This window comes from Sapajus apella, unplaced genomic scaffold, assembly GCF_009761245.1.
Source record: "Sapajus apella isolate SASKATOON/1434 unplaced genomic scaffold, GSC_monkey_1.0 scaffold107, whole genome shotgun sequence".
Classification (NCBI taxonomy): domain Eukaryota; kingdom Metazoa; phylum Chordata; class Mammalia; order Primates; family Cebidae; genus Sapajus; species Sapajus apella.
Window position 1 is genome coordinate 2,038,562 of NW_022437047.1, and position 27,395 is coordinate 2,065,956.

Sequence of the window (27,395 nt, forward strand, 5' to 3'; positions counted from 1 at the left end):
TTCATTTTGTATTGATTACATATTGGGATGGTAATATATTGGATTCACAGGGCAGATATTTTACATTTTTTATCATACTAAGTTTTTGAAATCCAGTCACTGCAGTCTCCACTGTTCACTGTATTGCACGGCGCAGGCTGGGAGAGTCCTGTTTCCTCACCTTGCGGGTGAAAAAGCGGAAGCCTGGGGAAGGAAATCCTGCAGGTGCGTTTGCAGAGCACGTGCTCTCTCTGCAGGCAAGGCCGCCACTGCCCTGCAGGACAAATAAGGAGCTGAGGCATGCGGCGCTTTTCCTAGAGAAAGATTGAGGCAGGCAGGATCATGGCTAGAATCCAGGCGACAAACCTGAAATGAATAGAGGAAAGACGAGGTGAGCAATTTCATTCCCCTGCCCCACTCATAGTAGCCTTCAGAGCTTGAGGCTGCCCCACACTTAATGCGCCCAAACAGCCCCAGACCAAGCAGCTGTCACAGTCTGGGCCACATAATGCCCAGTCCTGCCCTTCATCCCTCCCAACTTCCTGACAGCAGGCATACACCCTAGATGGAGCTAGGAGGATGAGAGCCCCGGCTTCTCCCAGGGAAGGTTGCCTCTGCTGTCCAGCCCCTCCCACATCAGCCAGCAGAGTCTGAATCGCAGAGGTGCCCAAAGGGTGTGTCCTGTTAAGCAGCCCGGGTCTCCAGCGAGTGGAGGATGCCTGCGGCAGGGATGGCTCCAAGGCCAGGAGGGAGAAGAGGGGATTTACTCCACAGAGCCTGGCCCTGCACCTGCTTGCATAGAGGGTTTTCCCAAAGTGGGGTGTTTCTTAGGAGCCAGGCCGGCAGCAAAACAGCCCCTCCAGAGCCCTCCACCCTCTGGAGCTGATTTTCCTCTTTGTTACCCACAAGTCCCCTCTGGCTGCACTTGGCTGTACGCTCCATTTACAATCTACCTCTTGTTTGCCTCTGCTCAGGCAGTGTGGCGGGAGTCACGGAAGGTTCAGGTGCTCCTCTCCTTCCACCGCAGACAGGGCTGGTGCCACTACCAAGGCGGAGCTCCCTCGGGGGCCCATCTCTTCCCACCAGCAGGGGCTGCAGAGTTTGAGTGTACTGAGCCGACAGCCCCCCACCTCTCTCTCCCCAGCCCATTCCCTCCTTCGTCTGCATACAGACATCCTGTGGCCTTTCCTTGTCTCTGCTCCTCCAAGCCAGCCATCCACTGGACCGTATACTCCTTGAAAGCTCAGGGCAGGTTGTGAACCATGTCCCCAGCACAGTCCCTGGCCAGTTCGGTGCTGAAGGGCAGCAGGAAGCCACAGGCACCCAACTTGTACACCCTCAGCTTCCTCCAGGGATAGCAACGAGGTGTTGTCTGCCATCCCACTTGTTTCTGTGCTCGTGGGCCGTGTTAAGAAGGATTCGGAGCGGGGCACGGTGGCTCACACCTGTAATTCCAGCACAGATCATGAGGTCAGGAGTTCGAGACCCATCTGGCTGACATAGCGAAACCCCATCTCTGCTAAAAATACAAAAAATCAGCCAGGTGTGGTGGCGGGCACCTGTAATCCCAGCTATTCAGGAGGCTGAGGCAGAGAATCGCATGAACCTGGGAGGCGGAGGTTGCAATGAGCCGAGATTGCGCCATTGCACTCCAGCCCGGGCGACAGTGTGAGACTCCATCTCATAAAAAAAAAAAAAAAAGGATTCTGAGGCTGTGTGCAGACTCCATTGCCTTGGGCATAGGCACGCTCTCAGCCCTGCTGCCTGCGTATCAGGTCTGTTTGACTCATGCCTCAGCTCTGGGCTGTGGCAGTGCAGGAGGAGGGAAGAGGCAGGGGCCTCAGTGTGACCCCTACAGGTGTCCGTCCGCTCTGGCCACTGGGTGAGCTGGGCCGCAGAGAACCTTCCAGAGCCCCCAGGCAACTGACTGGTTAACGGAGAGCAGGAGCTGTGTGGTTGCTGAGCCTTCAGAAGCGTCTCCCTCACATCTGTCTCCCCCATTAGGTGCTTCTCACCCTTCCGCAGCCCCGGTTTGGGAAGTAGCAAGCTCGCAGCTGTTCTGGGACCTGCCACTGCTCCCCTGAGGCATCTTTAGGGACCTCTGTTGGGGCCTAGGGGAACGGCTCTGCTTCATAACCTCTGTGGAATGCTCCCACGGTGCCACTTCCGTCTGGCCCACCCTCAGGTTGGTGGGACGGGCTGGCATGAGACGGCCCTCACTGGGTAGCCCCTGCCAGTCCTCTCTGGGCCCTGGCTTCACCCAGACTTCCCGTCACAGAACCCCACCCCTGCCCTTGTCACTATCTGGGGAGCCAGCTCCCCGTACTTGGTTGCCTCTGCCCCCAGCAGCGCCCTCTCAGGTAGGAGTTCCCAGCTGCTTCCTGCCCAGCAGCTCCCTCATGGCCAAGGATTGAGCCAGGAGGACTTTGATGCACTAGAACCTGCACATAATCTGGAGCGTTTTTTCTCTGCGTGAGGAAAAAAAGCAACCAACATCCCTGCATCCTGTAGCCACCTTAGCCTGTCTGCAGCCACAGCCCCAGGAGGGCGATAAAGATCATCTCGTGCCTGGCAGTGACTCCCCCAGCTGCTGCCCACACACCTCCACGGCTGGAGAAGGCACCACAGTTTCGCTCATGTAAATTCACTGTGATAAAGTACAGTGTGTGGTCAAAGCCTGGGTTTCAGGGACAAACAGTTCTGGGTTCAAATCTCTGTTCTTCCACCTATCAGCCGGGTGAGTCTGGACAAGTTACTTCATTCTTGACTCCCCTGTTTCCCTGTCTGTAAAGTAGGGTGTGGTGCACTCACTTGGCAGAATAAAGGGCAGCAATAGCTGCACGGCACTGGTCCTCTCTGTTAGCAACTGACCAATGCCCTCGGAGAGATACCTCCTACCCCTCAGACAGGAGCATCCGCTGGAAGTTGGCATTTGTTAGCTCTGGACCCGGACACTTCCCTCTCCTGAGACACTGGACCCCCAGGTCCTCTCTTGAGCCATCAAGTGGGAACTTCCAGGAGGATACTTTGAGATGGAGATGCCGTGCTTCCCGGGCACACTAGCAGTCCCAGACCATGTGGGACACCTGTTTAAATGCAGATCACCAGGCCCCTCTCCTGGAGTCTGATTCTGTAGGTCTGGGGTTGGGCCTAGATCTCTGAATTTTTAACAGATGCCCCCAGAAAATACCTGCGATCTGGCCAATCTGGGACACACTGGTGCCTGCAAAGGGGAGCTGTCCTAGAGACCTGAGCCCATAAACCAGGGGTTTAGATGAGCAGGGATCTTCCTGCTCTTAAAACCTCATGACAATCAGACATTCCCTGATGTTGCCTCTACCAGGCTCCCTGGGGCAAATCTGTGGGTTTCCACCCCATTCCTTCTTAGCCACAGAGCCTTTGGCTCAGCAGCCTGCTGCCAGCCCCAGAGCCCTGGGGATAGAGAAGCTGTTCTCTGGGTGTCACGTGCCAGTTACTGGCCATTCCCTTGCCTTCCAGGAGGCCCTACCTGCAGGCATTACTGGAGTCCACTCAGATCTGAGATCTTTTCTGTAAGCTGAGCTGGATCACTAACTGGTACCTACTGGGAGGTACGGTGGAGGCCAGAGTGGGTGGGGGTGGTCCTGCAGCTCCTCTGAGGCCCCTGGGAGGCTTATTAGTTAACACACATGAAAGCCTGCAGTATTGGAACTGCAGGATGGGCCCACAGAGCCCTGTCATTACAGATGGGGAAACTGAGGCCCAGGGTGGAAGATGTGTGTTAGGAGGATGTGAGCTCTGGGAGCTCTGTGTGGCTCACAGTCTGGTCTGTGGGCCACCCCATGCGGCCCACCATGCCTCTCTTTGTGTGGTGCATTTAGGATGGGCAGCCCCGCCAGGCTTTAAGCTGCTGAGCCCCTAGGAAAAGACAGAGCCATCTCAGGACAGGTCTGAGGGGCCGCCTGCTCCCTTCTTGGACCCCCACTGTCAGCCTAAATCAACTACCACCTCCCAGCCCATGGGTCCTCTCACCCCAGCCAGGACAGCCCCCATGGAAGCTTTCCAGGAACATCCACGCACAGGGCGGTGAGCTCCAGAAATGAAAAGGCTCTCAGACTCCCTGCTTCCTCCCGTTTTCCACTCACTGCCGCTCAGGGGAGTTAACAAGCAGAGGTGAAAAAGCTGGCCCTGTCCTAATGAGACCTCGTTTGAGGCAGCTGGGTCTGGGCTAATGCCACAGAAGGAATTCTTCACTGCCAGGCCTTCACTCCACCAGGGATGAGGCCCAGGCCTAGAACCCAGGGGCTGCTCTGGGCTGTTGCTCAGAGGATGCCAGGGGCCAGACCTCCCCTGACCACCGGCATCCTGCCTGCACAGCTAACCTTAGGTGTGGGGTCAGGGTGGGCAGCTTCGTCTCCTTCCCGGAGGGAGCCCCACTGGGTCCTTAGTTCACATCTGGCGCCTGGTACAGCGCCCATCTCAGGCCTCTGCACAAGTCAGCCCCTCTCCACTGCAGTCTCCATCTGCAGTCAGTAAGGCAGCTAAATACGGCTTGTGTAGGTCTGTGTTCAGCTATTCAGATGACAAAGAAACAAAAACCTGTGCCAGTCCCAGGGGAGCTCACCGTCTAGGCCACCGTAGGCCACATGCAGGAACAGAATTTGTGATGCACCGTGTCCGCGGGACCAGGGATGTGTTGAAATCAAAAGATTTTGTCCTCGGAAAGTGAGGACTTATGGAAGGCTTCCTGGAGGAGGCTCACTGGAATGGATTGACACTCAGAGCATTTCAAGAATTTCAGATGGGGCTAGGGGCTGGAGCAGGTGATAGTGTTGGTACCAGAGCATAACTGAGTACACACCTGGCCCTGTCCTGGGAAAGAGAGGCCCAGCAAGGATGGAGCCATGTTGTTGAGGCAGCCACAGCTCAGACCTGGTACATGGTGGGCCGTATCCCTATGAAGTGGATGAACAGCACAGGGCACTGCTTTTTAAGTGTAGAAATGTAGTTTGGTACTCAATAAAGGCTGACTGAATGAAGGGTACATCACGTACACTCAAGTATCTGCAGAGCAACCAAGAGTTCAGGTCAGGAGGCAGCAGGGACAAGGAGATAGGGCGCGAGGTCTCTGGGGCAGCGGCAGGGCTCGGAGTAGCTCAGCCTCGTTCATTCCTGGTTCAGGAACCCAGAGTAGTGGATGCCTGCTGAAGGCATACTTCGGAGCCACATGTCGCCCTCCTAAGGGCACACGGTGACACCTGACCAAGCAGGCACATGGCAGGTGAGGACACCTAGGGCCCAGCTGCAGAGCAGTGGCAGCCTCCCTAGGGCACATCTGTACCCAGCATCTGGTATGTGCCCCAGATAGACCTACCCTCCCTAGATCCTCTAGGACAGGAGGAAAATGAGTTGCCTGTGGCATGTCCGTCACTGAAGGGCAGAGGACAGGCCAGCTACAGAGCCCTGAGATGGTCATGGTTATAATAGTAATAATGACAACAGTGTGAGCAGCCAGGGCATCATTTATTTGAGTCCCAGTGACACCTTATGAGGTAGGGAACAGTATTATCTCCAATTTATGGATGAGGAAACTGAGGCAGAGGAAAGTTAGGGAAAAAGCCAAAGTCTCCATGTGGCAGAACAGGGTAGGAACTTGGGTCCTTGGACCCTAAACTCCAGCCTGGCCTTGGGTTGGCCTGTCACTCAACCTAAGGAGCATCCCATCCAACCTTCACCGCTGTCACGTGGAGCGTGAGGGCCACTGTTGCATCTTTTGACACAAAGGAGGAGGAGGACATGAACTCTCCAAAAAAATCCTTTCAAGTCTTCCATTCTCAAACTTGTCACAGGTCCTTCTCACACCTTCCCAGCTCCGTGGGAAAGATGAACAGCCAGTGCCTGGACAATGGGCCCTTCCCCTGGATTGGTCTTTTGTACGGAAGTAAATTCTCTGCCAGCCTTTGGTGCCTGGCAGTTTGGTAATACAGGTGTTTAAATGGTAATGACTAAAGGGGCCAGCCAGGAGAGAAGGCAGTGAGTCAGATGGGGGATTCAACAGGAATGAAAGGCACTTGCTCTCAGTACAAAATGATTTTTCCAAATCTGCTGGCTGTGCACCAGGAATGAGCTGACCCAGGACACACTGGGGCCTGGGCTGCTCAGGGCCTGCTTGGCGCTATGAGGGAGGGAGGTGGCCCTGGCTTAGGGCAAGCTTGTCCAACCCCCGGCCCATGGGCCGAATGTGGCTCAGGATGGCTTTGGATGTGGCCCAACACAAATTCGTGAACTTTCTTAAAACATGATGCGATTTTTTTGCAAACTTTTTTTTTTTTAAGCTCATCAGCTATTGTGAGTGTATTTTATGTGTGACCCAAGACAATTACTCTTCCACTGTAGCCCAGGGAAGCCAAAAGATTGGATATCCCTGGCCTAGAAGCTCTGAGAGCAGATTAGGACCAAAGGTCCAAGGGCACCGTGGTTTCTCTGTTGTTAGGAAGACCCTCAGGCCGTAGAGGACAGTGAGGGAGAGGACTTCTCCAGGAGTGTAATGAGGAAGAATTTAAAGAATATACCTTGATCCGCAGACAGAGCAAGTGACCCACCTAAGACTACCCAGCTAGGATTTAAGACCTAGTCCTTGCTGTTAATCACTGTTACCCTGCCAAGTATGTGTTACGTGCTGGGGAGAATCTTTTTTTTTTTTTTTTGAGACATAGTCTTGCTCTGTCGCCCAGGTTGGAGTGCAGTGGTGCAATCTCGGCTTACTGCAACCTCTGCCTCCGGGGTTCAAGCAATTCTCCTGCCTCAGCCTCCTGAGTAGCTGGGATTACAGCCGCGCACCACCAAGCCTAGCTAATTTTTGTATTTTTAGTAGAGATGGGGTTTCATCATGTTGGTCAGGCTGGTCTCGAACTCCTGACCTTGTGGTTCACCCACCTCGGCTTCCCAAAGTGCTGGGATTACAGATGTGAGCCATCGCGCCCAGCCATAGCCAGGCAAATTTTGCATTTTTTAGTAGGGACAGGGTTTGTTTCTCCATGTTGGTCAGGCTGGTGTTGAACTCCCAACCTCAGGTGATCTGCCTGCCTTGGCCTCCCAAAGCGTTGGGATTACAGGCATGAGCCACTGGCCGTGTTAGGGGAATTTTAATGGTAGTTGTGTTAATTAGTACTTACCCCAGTTATTTTATATATATTATCTAATTTAATCTTCATAGAAAGCTGTTTCAAATATGAGTAAACTGTAGAACAGAGAAGCTAAGTCACATGCTCATAGTCACACCGGCACTGGGAGATAGAATTAGAATTTGAACCTGACTCCATCTAACTTTCAAGCCTGAACCCTCAGCCAGACCCAGGCACAGAGCATCCACCCCAAGAGTCCGAGATCCCTGCCAACCAGAAAGATCAGGGAAGCTTCTCGAAGGGCATGTCACAATTTGTTTCCAATGGGGCCAGTCTGTAAACTTCAGGTTCCCTGACCTCCCAATGGCTCTTGCTCATCCTCAGATTGGAGCATGGGCCCCCTTGCTGGGTGCTTGGAGGGTAAGGTGCATCGTGGGTGCATTCCTCAGATTCTACTGGGATTGCTGAAGCGGCCCGCATAGGTTGCACCCACCAGCTATGGGGCAGGCCTGCCCGTATTAGATTGCAGCTCAGAGCCCTTCTCAGCATCACCCAGGACAGTTCTCAGCCAGGGTAGGGTCAGCCTTGGGGACACCGGGGACACACAGCTTCCTCTGGGAGGGGCAGGGAAAGGCCGTGACCAACTGGACAGAACAAAGTTAGCGAAGACAAAGGCACACCAAACCCTGGACTCCCAGGTGTTGGCTCCAGAGGGGCGAGAAGGAGGAGTGGCAGGTGGTGAGGCCCTGCTGGTAGATTGCACCTCCATTTCATGGGCAGTGGGGAGCCGGTGAAGGTTTTGATCTGTGGAATGACTGTGCCATTTCTCACTGAGCTTTCATAGAAACCTAGCATGCCAGAGGACAGAGACCAGGTGCACTCAGGAGAGTGGCTCGGCCCCCTGGGTGCTGGTGGGGAAGGGATGGTCATGTTGGGAATCCCCTTTGTAGCTGAGATGTCCTTCTGCAAGTCTGGCCTTCATAATCCAAGCACAGTTGATGTGGGACATAGAAGAGTTCAGTGTTAGTTCAGAAATGCAGCTGAGGTGGGAAGGAGGAGTGCTCAGGAAACCCGCAGCACACACAGGAGGCGGGCTGAATGTAAAATTCTGGATGCCAGAGGCTGGGGGATCCGAAGGTCCAACAGTCCCACCCCCTTTGGATGGGAGAAACTGAGGACATAAGGGGCTTTGCCTGAAGAGGCCCAGCCCATTGCAGAGCAGGGCACAGCATCCTTAGGTGACACCTGGCTCCCCTGGGGGCTTTCCTCCTTCCATTGTGTGTCTTTGATCTTCCTCCCAGGCCCCTTCTCTGAGTATGAGCTGATGCTGAGGGTTGGAGCCAGCTAGGAAAGAGAAGAGCCAGCGTGTATCTTCCAGGGCAGCTCACCAGACTTCAAAGGTGCAGAGGAAGGGGGTCCTTGCAGGAGCCAGTGGGGACTCAGTGGCCCATCTCAGACATTGATATCACAGCACCCAGACAGGGAGGGAGACCACTGGTGGCAGCAAGCCTTACCCCAATTCATAACCCAAAAGAAACCCCAAGCAGTCTGCCCAGGAGTGGGGCGGCTGCACCCAGGGTATGCTCTGCCCACCTGTCTCTGTCCTGACCCCTTCACGCTTCTGAGCAGCTGCAGCTGCCCGCCTGCCACTCGCTCTGGCTCTGCCTTGTTCTGTGTATGGGGCTCCTCTCACGATCACCCCTGCACTTCCCAGCGCCCCTTGCTCACCCATTTGGTCTGTCTGGCTTTGTCTCTCACTTGGATTTGTCCTGCCCCAGGCAGCTGGGGTGAGGGTGCCCTTCCCGCAGGAGGCCTCCTCTCTATCTCTGGGCTGGTCTGGTCTGGGCTCCATCTTGGAGCTTGCTTGTCTCTGAGGAATTCTCTAGTCTGTGTGTGTGTGTGTGTGTGTGTGTGTGTGTGTGTGTGAGCGCGCGCATGCGCGCGCACATGTACAGACCCACACATGTGTCCCTCCTCCTGGCCACCATACCCCTCACATACCTCCATCTCTGCTTCACCTTGGGCTGGGCTCAGGTTCCTCCCCACTCCCCGTGGGCCAGCCAGCAGGAAGGTAGCCTGCAGGCAGAGTGTAGAGTGTGGAGCCCACTCCTGGCAGGCAGCCCCGGCGTCCTCCCTGCCTCCAGGCCCTGTGTTCCTGGCTGCAGCAGACCCTCCAGGCCTAGCCCATAGGACTCCCAGGAGCCGGTGTGAGTCTGGCCGTCACAGCCCCCCCTCACCGCCACGGCCTGGAGAGTGGCTCATGTTTGAGAGCAGGAATGGCCTGGATGGGAAAAGGCGGAGAGAGGAGAGTTTGTGAATCAAACAAACAAACAAGGGATGATGTTCCCTGAAAATGTGCCTTTTGTCTGTTGCTAGAGCTCAGGGAGTCCCAGAAAGTGAGAAACGGGGCACAGAGAGGGCACTGTGCATCCTGGGCTGGGGCTGTGGAGGGGAGGGGCTGGCCACACAGACCACACGCGCTCCGGAGGCCCAACAGGCCAGGATGTGTCTCCTCTCTCTCGAAATGTCATTAATACATGGCTAGTGGGGAGAGCTCCCAGGCCTCTCCAAATCCACCATGTGAGCGGAGCCCCCTCCAGCCACCACTGCTCAGTCATTTAGCAGATGTTTATTTAGCACCTATGATGGACCAGCACTCTTCTGAGTATTTGGGATACCTCTGAGCAGGAGACCAGGTGTCTGTGTCATGGAGTTGACAGTCTGGCAGGGAGGAGAGAGGCATAGATCTTAGAGCTCCGAGGCCTCCTGACAGTCCAACCCAGTCACCCTCCTGATCATGCTACTGGAACCCCGAGGCTCGGGGAGGTGGGGAGTCAGCCCTCATCCTCCTTGTCCCAAGGCATCGTCCATCAGCGTAACATTCAGTGCACACGGGCTGAGTGAACACTCCTCCTCCAAGCATTGCTCAGTTTACCAGGAATTTCCCAGAAGCACCTGGGGATAGGAGGGGCTGGCAGGCCCTGCTTGATAGCAAGGCTTTTTTGGAGGTTGCAGGGCCTGGACTGTGAGAGGCGTGCAGTGGAGGTGAGCTGTCATCTCTGTCATCAGAGGGGGGTGGGACAGTCTGCTTTGGCCAGGGGCCTCGGTTGGGAATCTGCCAATCTGGGTTAAGGTCAGACTTTCTTCACTGATAATCTGGTGGCATTGGGACGTCCCTTTTCTCCCTGGGCCTCAGTTTCCCCATCTACTCAGTAGGAAGGTAGACTGGCTGATGTGAGCGCCAGGAGGCGGGGGATTGGAGTTTGTGCAATTGTGTCTCTGGTGCATCTGCTGCTAACAAAACGGTATAAACTGTGCTGTGCACTGGGAATGAGGCCCCTCCAGGATACCACAGGAGGCCCTCTGGGTCCTGGGGCCCCACCCGGGCGCCTTGGTTCCCAGCTGCAGCAGGGCCCTGCTCTCCCCACACAGCCGTGCCAGGGAAGCGTGGGTCTGCTCGCAGCGCCTGGCAGGGACCTGTAAATTGAAAACATGATGTTTCCTGTTGGGGCTGGACTCAGTGTGGCCTTGGAAAGCTGGCCTCGCTCTCAGGAAGCCCTGCTCCCCACAGCACCGCCACAAAAACAGTGGAAAAGTGAAGCCTTTTCAAGTCTGTGTTTCCACCGTAAACAGCGGAGGAAAGCTGGCCTGGCCGCCTGGAGCGGTTCAGGCCGGGCCCCTCGGCCCTGTCTTTGGAGGCACCTCAGCTGCCCCTCTGCCCCAGACGGCACCCCTCTAACTGGAGAAGCCCTGTGCCCTCAGTTGACAAAGGCTTACAGGGTGAGTTCAAGCACGCCCAGACCATTCGTCCTCGTACCCTCCCTGAGAGGTGGGAAGGGTGTAGGGAGACCGGCAGAGCACAGAGAGGCACTGGACTTGCCCAACACACAGCACCAACGGAAGAGGGACCTGGCTCCTGCCCCGGAGTGTCCTCACAGGGCCTGGGACACTTGGAGGCTCTTGTGTGTGGCCCTGGGTACCTAAGCAGAGCTGCTGCCTAACCCAGCATGAGTTTGACTTTGTCCTGTAAATGGAGAATCTTGCACATTTAGTGGAAGTGATTTATTTTAAACTTTAATACTGTCCTTTTTTTTTCTTGTTGTAAAGTATATGCGTGCTTGCTGCAGAAAGTCTGGAAGTCAGAGAAGTGAAGGCAGAAAAACAGCACTGCCCTGTGATCCTCCCACCCACAGGCTGCCCTGGTCGTCATTTTAGTGGACTTCTTTCTGGTCCGCTTATAATTTTCTTTGCTTTGCTTTTGGACTTAAGTCATGAGGAGGCTTCAGGGCCATCCAGTGCTCCTATTAGACATGCTTCTTAATGGCCACATAGAAGGGCCTTAGGAGGGGCCAGGGCAGTCTCCCCTTCACAGTTAGCTTGCTGCTGGCCTGGGCTGGGTGTGCCGAGGTGCCGCTGGGGACCCTGGGGAGATGCCCCGAATCTGCAGTATAATTGATGGTAAGGACGGCTCGGCCTGGCCCCTCATGCTAGGAAGTCCCAGTGTCTCTGATTAACTTTGTGACTCTGACACGCCTGTCCCGTCTCCGCATCTGTGAAATGGGCAAATGGGCCCCATTCGAGTGCTCATGGCCCCACTCAACCTGCTGCCACAGCGCTGCCTGCTGACAACCTGCAGGTGTGGTCACACATTCCCTTACTCAGTTGGTCCCTAAACAGAGTGCCTACTGTGTGTTGGTGAGTGACGCCTACCAGAAGCGCTGTCCTCCCCACTCTCCCCATCATTGCCCCTCCTCTGCTCCGGCCCCTTTTAATCTGCAAGTCCATCCAGCCTCCCTCCTCCCAGACCCCTCACCAGTTGGGGCTGGAGCCCAGCTGGGCGGGGGTGGAGCGGGTCCCAGAAGAAGCCAGCTTCAGCCCCTTGTGCCCTGCTGACGTTCTTGGTGGCCCCAAGACAGCTTTATGGAGGACAGATTAAGGTTGTCTCCTCCTGGTGGGTTAATGTCTTCACTTTTCAAGCCCTGCTCTGAGTTCTCCATGTCGGCATCCCTGCCCCACCCCTCCCCCACCCCCGCATGCTTCCTTCCCTCCAGCTCTAATCTGTCAGCCCAGCCGGAGAGAGGGCCACTGGTCTCCAAGGTGATTGAATTATTGTGGGGGAGACAGGCCAGGGTTTTCTGCGTGAGTGCTTTTGGCTTCCTGCCCTTGGAAGGGGCTGGGGGAGGTGTGTGGTGGCAACCATGGGCCACGGATCTCCCAGACAGCCCTGCTCTCCCAAGCCAGGGCCGCATGGAGCCCTGCCCCCGCCCGGCCCAGCGCTGCTCCGCTCAGGCCCAGGTTCCACCTCCAGAGGAGCGGGCCCATCTCAGTCCAGGCCCGGGAGGAAGTAGAGGAGTCAGGGCAGCTGTGACTGCTGACTCACACATGAACATTTCTTAAACATCTGCTATCTCTGTGCTACAGGCCAGGGACCCAGGATGGAGAAGAGGAGGGATGCTAGCACATGAAACACTTACTGTATGTGCCAGTCTTCCAAGGGTAACTCCAAGAGTTACTGTTATTGGTAGCAACAGGTAAGAGTTTCTGGCCTCAGTCAGAGCTGAGAAGGGCGCCTGATATGAATTCCTTGTCCCACTAACCTGCGGACTCCTAGAGGACAGGGGCTCTGTCTGGGTTCTGTCTGGATCCTTGGGGACGGCAGAAGGCCAGCCACTCACATAGGCACCTAGTTAGTGCCTGGTGATCTTAATTCTACTAGAGTAAGACCAGAGAGGTGAGGTAACCAGTATAAGGTCACACAGCCGGAAACAGAGCCCTGTTTTGCCTGGCTCTGCACCCCTACTCAGTCTCTGGGGTACCACGCCTCTCCCAGGCTGAGTGTTGGCAAAGAGGCCTGCCATCCAGCTGGCACTGCCCATCCACATGCCCACTGTGGTGAGCTGAGAGAGAGCTGGGTGGCTCCAGGTCCCAGCCTTTTCCCACTGGTACGTTTCCGTCTACTGGTCAGGCCCCGTGCACTGCCCCTCTGCAGTCTGCTTCGTCCCCGGGAAGGAGGGGCCAAGAGGGGAAAGCCCCTCTCTCTGCTCTGCTCCGCACTCAAGCTCATGGAAATGAAAAACACATTGGCTTCATTATCCCTGGATTGAATGAGCAGGGTTGCCATGGCAACAGCCATCTCAGGCCCGCATGGGGGCAGGGGAGGGGCTGGCAAGGCCGAGGCAGGTGGGGACCAGGCAGTGGGTGAGCAGGCACTCCAGGCAGGCAGGCCACAGGGACAACCACCATGCGTACCACCACCCTCTCTGGGAGGCCAGTGTCAGATCAGCATCCTTGGGCTGATGGGGCAGGCTGGACCATGGCAGGCAGGCACCGTCTTCCACTGGCCTGCCCCTCATCCACTCGTTCTGTCTCCTGTCCGCCTGTCCCCTTCCTGCAGGGTGGTGAGGGTGGAGACAGGCTGGTGCCCCACAGCACCCCGAAGATGAAGGAGACAGATGGAGACAGTGAGGGAAGAGGGGATGGAAAGGAGCCAGAATGGGGCATGTCCTACTCCTGAGCGGGGACAGTCCTGGGGGAAGGGGCTCTGGAGGGGCATGGACTGAAGGAATGCCCCAGGGTCATCCTAGTGGCTTGTCCACCAGCATCACCATCCTTAAAGAGGCTGGGTCCTCCAGTGTCCTCTAGGACATTATGAGTGATGGTGGCTGTGGGGCTGACCACAGTGGGTCCTAGCCCAGTGTAGCTGGGCCTGGTCCATCCAATAACCCTGACCCAGGCCAGAGCCGGCTTCCCTGATACCAAAATGAACCCTCCTCTTTCCAGGGCCTAAGCGCCACGTGCCTCCTCTGTCCCATGGACTGTCACCCCAGGGCTTGCATCTGAGGGTAACACCTGGTAGGCTGAGGCCCTGCCCCTACTTTGCTCAGGCTTGCCCAAAGGAAGCAGGCAGCACCCCTTCCTCCTCCGAGTTCCCCAGAGGTGTGGGAGCCTGAGCTGCCCCTCTGTGGCGGCCCTCAGCAAACACTGCCACCTTCCTCTGAGCAGGCAGCCTCAGCTGGTCTTTCCATGTGACCGAGACAATGGGGCCCCTGCTCGGGGGGGATCAAGTGCCCAGAAGAGACTTTCAGACAGGGCCAGTCAGAGAAGCCCAGTGCTGACCCCAAGTCCAGCTGCAACTTTGACCCCAGCCCCAGCTCAAGCCCAGCGTTCGGGGCCAGCATGTCGAAACATTTCCAACTGCTCTCCCACCCCAGCTTCTGCTCCAGCTAGAACGCCCCCTCGTGGCCTGTGCCTCCCCAAATCCAGCCTCCTCCCACAGCTGTCTTCTCATGGGGAAACAGAGGCTGAGCGAAGGGAAGTGACCCATCCAAGGCCACGAGGGAGTCAGGACAGCGTGGCCGTGTGCGGGATCTTCCATTCCCAGAGACAGAACCATGGATTCCCACTGAGATGGACCGAAAGTCCGTGTGGCCCTGCGTCCAGTCTTCCTGCTAGAGCAGGCTTGGGCGGGCGCAGGGAGCACCCAGGCTTCAGCCTCCTGATGGCCCTTCCCAGTGGGGAGGGGTCCGGGAGGAGGCTCAGGGGCTGACTCAAGCTAGCATTCTCTTCTCCAAGCCTTGGTCAATGGGGACAGTCCTGTGGCCCTGCTACAAACGGGCTACCTGCGTCTGAGGAGGCTGGAGGTGACCGGCTGGGCAGACGTGGTTGTGGTGTTGCTGGTGCTGTTGGTAGCCTTGTCTTCCCGCCAAGTGGCAGTGGGTTCTGTGGAGGAGACAGCACAGGCAGGAGTGACCCCAGCACCTCCCTGGGGCAGAGGCAACCCAGGGGCTTGAGCAGCCACCTCCCCACCAGCTGCAACCAGACCGCAGAGGCACATTCTCAAATGCAGGTTCCTGGGCCCTCCCAGGGAGCCGGAGCGAGGCCCAGGCATCAGTGTGCTTGTAGCTCTGCAAACCCCAAACCGTGGGTAGTGCTCACCTTGGTGCCTTCTAGAGCCTGGCTGTCAGGGTCACGCCCCTTTGTGACCCTCTCTGGGCCTTGTCCTGCTTCAGGCCGGTCTCGGGCCAGCCCTGGGGCCTTGAGCCCATCCCTCCCTGCTCTTCTCTCTCATCCTTCCTCTACCCACAGCCCACAGTCCCCATGGCATTTGTCCCCACCGTTGACCTCCCCTGACTTGGCGGCTGCATGTCCCGGCCCGCCTCCCAGCCACCGCCACCACCGCCACCGCCCGGCTCCCCACCACCAGCTGAGGGCGGCTGCTGGACAAGGCTGTCATTTTCCCTGCTGGGGATTACAGGTTTGGGGCTGCAGGAGTCTGGACTGGAGGAGGAGGAGCCAGGACTCACCCAGTGCCAAGCCAGAGAGAGACGAGAAACACCTCACAGGAAGGGCGGGCTGGTGCCTGGCTCCGTTTGGGCTGGGATGGGGAATTCAGTCACCTGACATTACCAGGACTGTGTGTGTTTGCGAGCATGCATGTGTGTGTGTGTGCATAGATGTACTTCCCCTGAGGCGCAAGGGCTGTCTCTCCTGCTCATGCAACTGAATCCCCCTGGGTGCAAGCCCAGCTCATTTTCTAGGTGGAAAAGACAAAACTAAAAAGGGCGTGGGACTGACCTAGGTCACACAGCAGGTTAGAGCAGAGCCAAGCCTGGGCTGCCTCCGGCTGCTGCGTGGTGCGCCTGCCTCCTTCTTGCTCATCTCCAGGAGAAGGTGGGGGCCAGGAGTATCAACGGGGTGACTGCAGACCCAGAGGGGCCTGCTGCTGGAGAGGGCTCTGTGGGTGAGGTATGGGCTGGGTCTGGGGGGACAGTGTGAGCTGGACTCAGACTGCAGCAGCACTGATTTTGGGTGTGCAAGCATCATTCCCAGTGGCCCACATCTGTGAACACTGGGATGGGATTAAATACAAGCAAGGTGCCCCAGCGGACCCAAACCGCTCTGGGGGAAAGTGGGTAAGGGTATGTATGCTAGGGACAAGGCCTGAGAAACCTAAGGGGTGTGAGGATTTGAGGAGGCCCAGGGCTGGGGAGAACATGGTGGCGTTGTTGTGAGCTCAGCCTCTAGAATCAGCCTGCCTGGCTTCCGGGGCTGAGCCCAGCCACTTGACTTCTCTGGGCCTTGTCTCCAGGGTCTCCATGGCGATTCAATGAAGTAAATTTCTAACACTTAGCACAGTACATGGTGTGTGCATGGCACGTGTTCATTAGATGCATGTTTTTCTCCTCCTCAGTTCTGTAGGTGTTTCAAGGCCCTACCCAGAGGTGGGTCAGCCGGGAGGGTCCCATAACTGTACCTGATGGGGCTCTCCCTGGGCTGGGTCACTCAGGAGCCAGCATTTCCAATAAGCAGCACCAAGTCCTCCTAGGTTGGCACCCACTCCCAGGGGTGAACTGGCCAGACTGCTGGCAGCCAGAGGGACTTCTCAGAGCCAACCCTTGGCCCCTTTCAGGCCCCGTGGAGCAGGGAGCACGAGGGAGCTGAGGCTGGGGGGAGGCCTGCCTGTTCTTGGGAATTCACGACGTGTCTGCCTGTCGCAAGTACCTCGATAAGGAAGATTTGTGGGTGAGATTTGCAATTCTGTTTTCTTGGAGGGTTATAAATCAGCTGCATGCACACCCAGGGTGCAGCACAGGCCTGAGGCTTGTGCATGCACACACACAGACACACACACGCCCACATGTGCAGAGACACAGTCCAGGTCCTGCTTGATATTCCCCAGTTCTCTAGTTTGGTGAGCTCTATGAAGGGAAAACTCTGGGCCTCCACACTGCTGCCTGCCTTAACAGGGTTCCAGAACCGTCTAGAATAAAGGACGCAAGGCTGGGAGGCAGCGTATCCCCATGGTTGGAGAAAGAGCGTGTTATGTGGGTTACGAGTGAGAGCTCTGGAGTCTGCCTGGCTGGGTTCGAACCTTGGCTCTGTGACTTACTAGCAATGCCCTTGGCTGTGTTGCTTTCAAAGCTGTGTCTGTTCTCTCTGTGAAATGGAGCTAATTGTAGCGTGTGTTACATAGGATGGTTGAGAGAATAAAACAGATCAATATATGCTGAGTGCTTCAAGCAGGGCAGAGCACATAGGAAGAGCTCAGGAAGGCACGGGGTCAGCCTCGAATCATCATCATCATCGTCGTCAGTTCAGGGTTGGGTTTTGAGGTCAGACCAGGGCCAGAATCCCAGCTCTGCCTCATACTGGCTACTTGAACTTGGACATACTCATGACACTCTCCTAGCCTCCAGTGCCTCCTCAGGAAAAGAGATTATTCCTGTCTACTTCACAAGGTTGTTAAAAGGAGGTGAAGGGTGCAATATCAGACCCTCAGGAAATGCTGGCCAGCATTGCCTCTGCCTTGAGGTGGGATTCTGCACAGGGCCTCTGGTTCAGTCTCCAGGTGGCTCTGCTCCATGGCCTGTCTTCCTGTGGGAGGACAGAGTGCGGATTGTTTAGAAGAAAAGGGGAGGTTCTGGGGAGGGGAGCAGAGGGGAGGATTCCAGGAACCTCTGTCTTCCTTTCAAAACCAGGGAAAGGAACCGCTGGCCAGAGTGGCTTTCTCTGCCCCTGTCTCTCCTTCCACCCCCCTCCCAATGTGCACACGCAGCATTGTGAGCTGTGAGCGTGAGAACAGGCCTTGGAGACGGGCAGGTGTGACTCACTGCTCTGCCATGCACTGACTGGGTGGCCTTGGGCACGTCACTTAACCCCTCAATTCTCTCCATCGAGGGATACTTGTGCCTGCCTCGCTGGGCAGCTGGAGAACGAATTAAATGAGATAATGTGTGTGGAGCACTTAGCACAGGTCCCAGAGGCGCCCGGATAAGTGCGATTCAAATGCAGTCGCCAGCCCGCTCTCTGCCTCCTCTCCTCGCTGACTCTCACTCACCCCTCTTCCCTCCCCTCCTGATGCACCGACTGCATCTTTCCGGGCCAGACCTTTCAATCTTTCCCTCTGGGAAGATGGGTTCTAAGTCTAGGAGGTGCCAGTGGAGCTGTGTGAGCGAGTGTGGATGGAGGGAGACAGGACTTTAGAAATCCCAACCTGATCCTCTGATCCAGTTTCCCTGTGCTAGCTGCACAAGGGCCAAAGTGCGCTCTACATGAAGCCCAGCCCTTGCTGGTCCATTGCTGCCCACCCCTGAGCCTTTACTCTTCAGGGTCGTCAGCTGCTGTCAAATGAAGGCTTGCTTCCAAGCTGTTCCTGGATTTTTACCTGCTCAGCCATAAAGCCCTGAAAAGTGATGAATCTGGGGATGAGTAGCTGCTTGCACAAGTGCAGGCGGGAAAGACAGGGACCAGTGCCCATATTTTTGCAGAGCCAACATTTTTGCACCTCTCCTACCCGACTCACTGCCCAAGCGAGCAGGACAGTGAAGCCTTGGCTGTGGGTAACGGTCAGGAGCCATCCCAGGCCAAGCCTTGGTTTCCCATCAGAACTTTGGAGGCTGGACTTCTCTGTTGCCAGGGAAACCGGCGTGCTCTCAGGAAAGGAAACCACAGCACTTTAGCTGCTAAGACGCCCCCCTCCCAAAATGAGTTCCCTCCAAAACGGATTCGCCCCAAAACTGTCGAGTCGGCAGCATCTTGCCTTCTCCCGGAGCCTGCTGAAATGATAGAAACTGAAATCTGCCCCGACCTTGTGCTTTTCACCTCTTTCTAAAACATTCCACTGTAGCACAAGGACATGTTTTGTTTTTCCTTATTTATCCTCCTCCCATGCCAGCTGGGGCTCCAAGTCCTTCTCTCCAATTGTTGACTGGAGCCAGAAGGGAAAGGACTTCTACATCTTTTTTTTTTTTTCCTCGTTCAGCTGTCAGCAGAAATAAAACAAGCAGGTTTATATTTGGAAAGCAGAGGGTCTCCGCCACCAGATCGCTATGTCCGGGGTAGGTCACAGCCTTTGTATCTTCTCCTCCCTCAGCAAGGCTTGAAATTTGATCCACAGATTTGCAGAGTTGGGGGTGAAGGGAGACTTTTTGGGGCAGGTCTGTCTTTACTCACTTTGACTTTTAAATGCCATTGGAGGATCGTGGATGATTCTTCAGCGGCTGACAACACTGGACCTTGGAAGAGATGGTTTAAAAAAGAATCCCCTGGAATAACCCCAGAGCAGTCAAGATTTGGGCAGTGTCTGGAGTGTCTGTGTCCGTTCCTGTCCGTCATCGGCTCCCTGTGCAGGGAGACTGGGAGCCCTCACCTGGGTCAGAAGGTTTCGAGGCTGTCTGAGGAGTGGAGAGGCGTCAAAGCCAGGCCCGATGACCCCAAGAGTTACAAACAGGAGAAGGGAGAGTGAAATATGTCCAGTGTTCACTTTCGGGTCCTTAGATGGTTTTGAGGATGCTGTAGAGGAGAGAAAGGCTGTGAAGAGACTTCCGTCCAAATCCCAGACACACAGCCACCACCCACACCCTTTGGCCTGGGTCTTCCCATTTGAACAACTACCTGGCCCTGAGTCCTGTCCAAGGCCTTCCCTGGGCTGCCCCGTGATCTGTGCTCTCAGGGCCACTTTGGGTGATCTGAGCAGTTAATTTTTCACCTCAAAGTGACTCTCTGTTCCGTAAGTAATTTTAAACAAATTCTCTTCCTGTCCCTGCACTTCCATGGGGGAAAAATATGACCCACCTGGATTTTTCACCATCCCCCACAGACTCTCGTGTCCCAGACTGTGTGCCTGCTAGAAGCCCTGGGCGGGAAGGGGCTTGGGGTCTCCAGTGTTTTTCAGCCCTGTTTGGGATTTCCAGCGGGTCTTTCTTGTTGATTCCAGAAACCCTGTCAGATCTCGCTATTAGCATGAGGCTCTCAGAGTATAGAGTAAACTAATGAATTACAGCATGATTACACAGCACATAATTAACTTTGTAATTAATATGCAACTGCCACTTAAGCTAAAACACTGCTTATAGAGACGTACAGCAATAGTAAATCACAGGTCAGAAATAGCACTTTGGAATTTTCAAAAGAATGAGCGTGAGCAGGGAATCACTTAAGGCAGCAGGGTGAGTTAATTAAAAAGCAGATGAATGGTGACAGTCCTGCACCATTTCAATACCTTCTCCCTTAAAAAGGACCCCCATGCCACCCGCCAGGCTGACTGGTCAAAGGGGCACTGAGCATGTGGTTTTATTTCTAAAATAAGAACAGGCTTTCCCTGCCCACTCTCTTAACCATCTGCCCAGCCACCCTGCCCCTGCTGGAGGCCATGACCCCTTGGCCCTTGGCACCTGGTTCTACCTCTCCTCCAGGAAGCCACCCCTCCTGGCCCTAGCCCTCTGGTGGGCACTCCCAGCAGTACAGAGGTTGGTACTGCTTGTCTGCCCTCACCTGGATTTTAGGCTTCTGGAAGTCAGAGATGTCATCTTACTCTTTTTGTCTACTGCTTTCTTCCCCCAGCCTCCTACAAGAGCGTTAAAGCTAGAAGATGCCTTAGAAATCGTCTCACCCAGTCCCCACTTCACCAAGGCCAGGGAGTCCAGGTCTGTGCACTGTAGTCACACCACAATATGGCCCGGCCCAAGCAGAAATCCCCTCTCCCGTGCCTGGCTGTAGCCCGGTGGACACTGCCAGTGTACCTGTGTGATTAGGCTGGGACCCTCGAAATGAGCTAAAGCCAAGCTCCAGTCCCAGCAACCTTGTGCCCGGCTGTGTGACCTTGGGCAAGCTGTGTAATCTCTTTGGGCCTCAGTTTCCTCTTCTGTGAAGTCTGAGCTGTGGTGCCCACTTTGCCGAGTTGGAGTGAGAATTCCATGAGATGGCGTATGTGAAGGGGCCTCGTACAGCAAGTGAGCTCCCAGAAAGCTCAGCGCACCCCAGTCATCCTCAGAGGTTTGGGGTGCAGGGAGAAACCAGTGACATCTTGATCAGCCCCTTCCTTCTGGGACTGAGGAAATGGGCACAGAGAGGCCAACCGTGTGTCCACAGTGCAGTACACGTGTCGGCATGCTTGGGACCCTCAGGCCAGGAGCCCCCTGAGGGGACACCTTGTGTCCTGTGTCTCTCCTGGGCTGGGCACAGCCGGTGCAGAGCTGACCCAGAGCAGTGCCTGGAGAATGAATGAACCGAGGGGCTTCCCCCACCCCGCCGCGCACAGCCAGGAGTCAGGCAGTCTGCCGCGCAGCTTCCCTGGTCCCCAGCCCCAGAATGGTGTGGAGTTAGCTCGGTTATCTGGGTTTGGATCTCAGTTTTGCCGTCTTCTGACCTTGGGCAAATTCCTTAATTGTTTTCAACCTCAGTGTTCCCATCCGTAGGTGCTGCCACTCATTGGTTTGACTCAATATAACCTTTGGCTATATTGTTATAAAAAGAATTCAATAGAATACCAAATACACTTCCTGGCACGGTACATAATGAAGGACACACCTATTGGTCTCGTTACTATTCAGAATTATGAATGGAGATGTCAGGTGACTTCAGGAGGGCCACCCACCTCTAGGGCTTCAGGTAGAGAATCCTGCCTGCTGCCCGGGCCACCAGGGCCTGCATACACCCTGGCTCCTGTCCCACCGCCTACAGTCATTGCTTGAGTGGGACAGGGCAGGGTCATCTCCTCCTCAGGCAGCTCACGTGACCTTCCTGCTCTGGCCTTTGCCCTTCCAGGAAGTGTTCTGGGCCTCTCTTCCCCCCCGGGGCCAGTCTTGCTGAGGGAGGGAGCCCAGGGGACCTTCAGGCAGGCTCCTGGCTGGTTGGGTGTATCCAAGGTGGCAATGGCTTTCATGAAGCTAGACATGATACTGGATTCAGAATCCAGGATTCAGATCTTTCTGTGGCTTCGCTTCCCACAGACACTTTTGTTTCTGGTCACACCTTTGTGGCCAGAGCCCAGCGTGGAGCTAGGAATCCTCCTCCCGTCCCCCACCTCAGGACCTCCCCTCCCCCAGCCTCTCAACCGGCCAGCGGGCTCTCCCTGCCTCTTCTCCGCCTCTCCGCCAGCCTCTCCACCCTGGGGCCACTCCCTCTAGGTTGGTGTTTCTCAAAGCAAGTCCTGGGGAAAACTAGTTCTGTAGGATTTTAAAATGTGTTTTGTGAGAAAAGCATTTTTGCAATCCAGTAAGGCTGGGAGAAGCCAGATTTTGTAAGGCCCTTCCCGTGTGAGCGCGATTTTGCGATCTCCCAGGGGAGGACAGAAGATGCAGCCTTCCCCAACTCATCTAACCAGGGATTCCTTTGCTCAGGAGCACCTCCCGGGACCTGGTTTCCGAGGAACAGATCTGGGCAGAGCCATCTGGGGTGTCCCAACCACCAGAACCCAGCGTGGCTTCTCTCTGGTCTCCTGTCTTTACTAGAGACAGTGCCCACCCAGGCAGACTCTGCTTGGGCATCCAGGCCACTGCTGGAGGAGCTCACTTGTCCGAAAGCTCCCGTCCTCATCCATCCTTCCCTCTGGAACATTCATGACTGTCTTTTGCCACTAGAAGAGAGTCCCTCCAGCTCCTCTACCTGGCATTTTGGCTAATGGCATGAGACCCCTGCCTCCCTCTCACCTGCAGCCACCCACAACTTCCAAGGCACCCCGTTGAGCCATAGTTCGGTTCCCAGAGGGCCCGTGGAGTGGTGGGATTTAACTCCCCAATGAAAGCACCCAAGCCTCTGGCTCCAGCTTCCTCCTGCCTGTGATGGAGCCGATGAGACCCACCAGGGCACTCTGTAGAGTGAATGCTCACCTGCTCAGGGCTGGGCTAAGTTTCCTAGTCACTAACCAGTAAATCAGCACAGAGCCTATGCAGGTGTGCAGTTACGATGACTGTTGTTACTATGAATAGGTGAGGGACCTGAGGCATACTCAGGCCAGCACTGTGCCCCAGGGCACCGAAGCCAGCGAGTATCAGAGCCAGGATACTTGAACGTGGGACATCAGAACCGAGGCAGCTTGGTGTCCTTAACCACACAGCTATAATGCCCATCTAAGATGAGGTGAAACGGGTCAACTCGTGAGGCTCTGACACCAAAGTGCTTTGTAAACTGTAGAGTGCTGTGCACATTAGAGTGTCAAGTCACCAGGCAGCTTTGGAACACCTAGCATGATTTTTATCTCTGTTGGCTTTCAGCAGGCAGCCAGGAGGCATGTTTTCAGGCTGCCTGTGGGGTACCCAGCCTGTGCTTGGAGGATTCCAGGAATGAAGGCTCTCTACTCTTGGGCTGAGGTGGCTCAGTCCGCTGAGTAGCCCCACACCCAGAGACTCCCCTGAATGAGGATGGGGCCAGACCCAGCTGCCCATCCCTCCCAAGCTGTAGGCTTTCTGGAGAGTGTGCCAGCCCCAGCTCAGCTCCTATCAGTCCCAGATCTAGGGACGCTGGAAATATCCGCAGGGAGCCATGGGGGCGGCCCGGGGCTTCTGCAGGAGCCATAGCCGCTTCCCAGTAAGAGCCAAGCTCTTGTTCCCAGCATACTTGGCATGAGCACCCTGTCCTACCCCACCCCCACACCCAAGGCAGCTTGGAACTCCCCAGGGCAGGCCCGTTTGAGCTGTCTGTGGGCTGACCGCAGGGCTGGCCTGGGCAGGCATCAGCAGGGGTGGACTGGAGGTGGTTGGGGCAGAGACAGCTGAGAAGCTCAGGGCAGCCGGGGCTCCTGAGGCCTTGTTGTGGGCCCTGGCCCCGCCTCTCATCCACAGTGGTGCCTTCAAGGCTCTGCTCTACCCGTCCTGCCCCAGGCCTCAGTTTCCTCATTGGTAAATGTTAGGATAGGCCTGAGCAGACGCCCAGATCACTTCCAGATCTAAGTCGTGAGGACTGTTCACTGTTTTTCCTCCTACCACTTTTGGCTCAAATGTCTGCCTACTGATTCCTCTATTTCCCCAATTTTTTGTTTTTGTTAGAAATTAAAAATATATATATATACTGAGTGAAGGAGTACACGCAGAGGCTCAGGAGGAGTAGTCATTGCCCTGGCTCACCCACACCTTCCTGTGTGGCTAGGGAGAAATCACCTACCCACTCTGAGCCTCAACTTACTCATCTGCAAACTGGAATAGTACTTGTTTGCAGATGAGACTGTGATATAAGTTTGCTTGAAATTGGCTCACTGTCCATAGAGGCTCTTAGCTTGAAAAGAACCCGCTGTGACTCTCAGTTTAGGAGAAAGAGCAGAGTCAGGAAACGGAAAGTTTGCGTGTAGTTCTGCTTGGTGGCCTCAAGCTAAGCCCTCCCTGCTTTGGGCCTCTGTTTGCTGCTCTTTCAAAAATAGACCACCTGGAAGACTTCATCTCATGTGTTAGTACCAGGTGGTTAACGGTGGCTGTGCGGAAGTGTGTGTGGAGGATTGACTGGGCATGTCTGGACTCACTGGAAAGAATGCAGTGATTGATTAGCCATGCCTGCTATCGGTGTGGGAGGTGGGGGGAGGGTGGTGTGGATGCCACCTCCACCTCCTGCATACCAGCATTACCATCCCTATGTCAGCTGGTCCTTAAGGGTTGATCTAGTTCTATCTGACTCTCCCTGGGGGATGCCATCTATCGAAGCTCCTGCAGAATGCCAGGTGGGATTTGGAGCCTTGGGGAGCTGGGGGTATGGAGGGGACAGTGGAGAATACCTCCTCATCCCTGGAGCCAGGGTGTAAGAACATCTGCTAGGTATTTACAGCCTTCTAGAGGGCACCAGCTGGTGGTCAGGGGATCCTACCTCTGTCTACAGTCACATCCTTCCCCATATCCTCCAAAGACCCTTGGGTAACTGTTCCCACCCCCTCTTCCCCACTTCATAGCATCTAAGCCTTTGGAGCTATAGATAAGAGCCTCCAGGCAGAGCCAGGACAGGGCCACTGCATGAGCACTGCTGTCCTGCAGAGGCTTGTGGCCTGGGCCCAGCACTGGACAGGCCCGTGACTTCCTGTCTGCATCATCCTCAGCACTCCACAGCAGCACAATCCTCTTCCTCTCACTCAGGGAAGGTGGGGCTGGGGAAGGCAGTGTCTAGTTGAGAGAAATCTGCCATGTTCCCATGGAAAACATGATACAGGAAAACATGGGCTTTGTAATCAGACGTGGGTTGAAATACTGGCATTTGTCGGTAGTGTGACCCTGAGCAAGTCATTGGACCTCTCAGAGGCTCAGTTTCTTCATCTGTAGTGCTGTAATAATAATTGGAACAGCATGGTAAAGTTTTGTGGCTTAACTGATAAGACATAGAGAACCTAGTGTTTAGCACATATAGGTTCCATAGTTGTTGGGTACCTCTTTCCACTCTGAGGAAACAAAATGTAGGGGCATGGCCTCCTTCGGCATTAAGAAAGCCCAAAGGGACTTCTCCAGAGCTGAATCCAGCCCTCCTTTGCCTCTTGGGAAGAGAAGCTGTCAGAGAAGTTCACTGTAAGGTCAGGGATTTGGAGTATGGCCAGAGGATGGCAGGAGGGTTTGGCCTCAAGGGCATGGCCTAGACCCTCTAAGGTGTCATGTGCCCAGAAAGACAGGGCACGCCAAATGCAGCTGGGATCCCAGCCCAGTGTGGGTGGGGTCAGTGGGCAGGCCCCTTTGTCAGGGCCACACCTCTGAGTGTTTCCCAGGAAACTGTCACTCCTGGATCAAATTCTGTGTCCCAGGGCAGGTTGTTCGGCATAGCCACGTGGGGCTGACCTTCATGAAGCCCCTGCCCTGAAATACCAAGACTGCATTGTGTTATCCCATTAGCTAGCATCGACAGTGGGTGTGCCCCTGAACAAGGATGGGTGTTGGGAGATTGGATCATGGAGAGAAGTGGGTCCACCCTTCCGGAAGCTTTTAGTGCCAAGCCAAAGCATCTGTGGTCAGGCAGCATGGAGCCGTGTCAAGCCTTGGCACAGGAGCCCTGCCCTGGTTGAGGAAGGAGGGACTGAATTCTGAAGAGCTGTGGTCCGAATGCAGAATTTTACTTTTTGAAACACTGTCCCCTAAGTTTTCATTTGCTCAGCTCCTCAACACAGTGAGGGTAGGACGAGATGCACTTTCCTGTTTGACAGATGACGACTCAGGCTCAGGAAGGTGGATCGGCCTCCCGCAGCCTCACAGCCAGGAGGTCTGGCTCTCAGGACCACCGTCTACCCAGGGGCCCCGCCCTGTGCAGTGACTCAGGCAGGCCCAAGGGCCTGCTCCAGTTGTCCTGCTAAGAGAGGAAGCAGCTGGCCCTGTGCAGCTGCCCGGAGCTGCCTCTTCCATCCCTTTCCCCGTCTCGTCCCCTGTCTCTCTGCCCTTCTTTCTGACTTCCCTGAGGTAGGCACAAAGTCACCCTCCACGCCACTGTCCTTGCTTCGCCACCACCCTCTCCCTCTGCATCCAGCCTGCGTGCCTGGGACAGGCTACCAAGGGTTGGGAATGGATGAGCCACCTGTGACGTGACCACAGGAAGCTCCCACACCTCCCTGAGCCTCCACTCATTACGCTGTAAGTTGAGGAAGGCATCGGTCTACATCAGCACTTGCCTAACCTTAGTCACTTTCATCCCATTCATACTGTTTCAAATGATCCTTTAATTCACTTAGGTCTGCTATCGCTACCTAATTTAACTGCATCCAAAATAATAATATTCATGAGCTCATCAGTCCAAAAACTTCACTATGAAAATGTAAAAGGTTTGTCTATGGACCTTCTAAAGTCATCTTTGTTCCACCTGTGGTGCTTTTATTTCTCATTTGGAGCCCTCGACAGGGTGACCAGCGTCTCTCTGAGTCCCAGGATCTTTGGATTCCGGCTGAGTCATGGATCTTTCAGCTCTCACCACCCTGGGTCTCATGTATACCCAGCAGTAACCATGCGCACACCTGCCTGTTCACCCCTCTAGTGAGCACCTGCTGGGTACCGAGCCCTGGGCTAGGCTAACGGATCTGTAACTGGAAGACATTGCAGCTGATGGAGAGACACATGCAAAGACTCAGCCCTAATCCAGTGCCACTGAGATGGGGGTGTGTGACAGGGACATGGGGGATAGGAGTGGAAACCAAGAAAGAGAGTGACAGTTGAGCCAGACCCTGATGGGTGGGAGGTGGCCAGGCAGAGGCAAAGGCATGGAGGTGTGATCTTGAGAGCACTCCGGGAGGCAGGGAGCAGCCCCATCCTGGTGATGAGGGATGTCCTGGGAGTGGCAGGGGCTGGGGCCAGGCTGAGGAGGATCCCGACTGATGCTGGCACACACAGGTTGGCAGGTCACTGCTGAGCCCAGGGCTCTTGATATCCGTCCTTCTGGTATTCTGAGGCTGGTAGAGGGTCTGCCTCGGATGTCCTGGCCCCCTCGGCTCTCCGTCCTGGCCGTGTTGTCTTGGAACGCAGCTTCTGCTCTCAGGCTGTAGGCAGAGCCTTCCACTCCTGCCACTGGCACCGCTTGCCCCAGGGGACCTGAGCTGCAGATGTGCACGGTGATTGAATCATTTCTGCACACCACTGCTCACACAGCTCCTCG

General features: G+C 55.5%; 1 protein-coding gene across 10 annotated transcripts in view; it reads left to right on the forward strand.

Moving 5' to 3' along the window:
• ZMIZ1 (zinc finger MIZ-type containing 1) overlaps positions 1–27,395 on the forward strand; it is a 243,388-nt gene that overhangs the window by 97,434 nt on the left and 118,559 nt on the right. For 5 of the 10 annotated variants that reach the window (XM_032259200.1, XM_032259210.1, XM_032259203.1 and 2 more), the window contains exon 5: positions 12,504–12,613. The exons of 4 other annotated variants lie outside the window; for them this stretch is intronic. In XM_032259200.1, coding sequence (XP_032115091.1) covers positions 12,534–12,613 — 80 coding nt within the window. In that variant the 5' untranslated portion in view covers positions 12,504–12,533. One more of the 10 variants, XM_032259208.1, reaches the window with a different exon arrangement.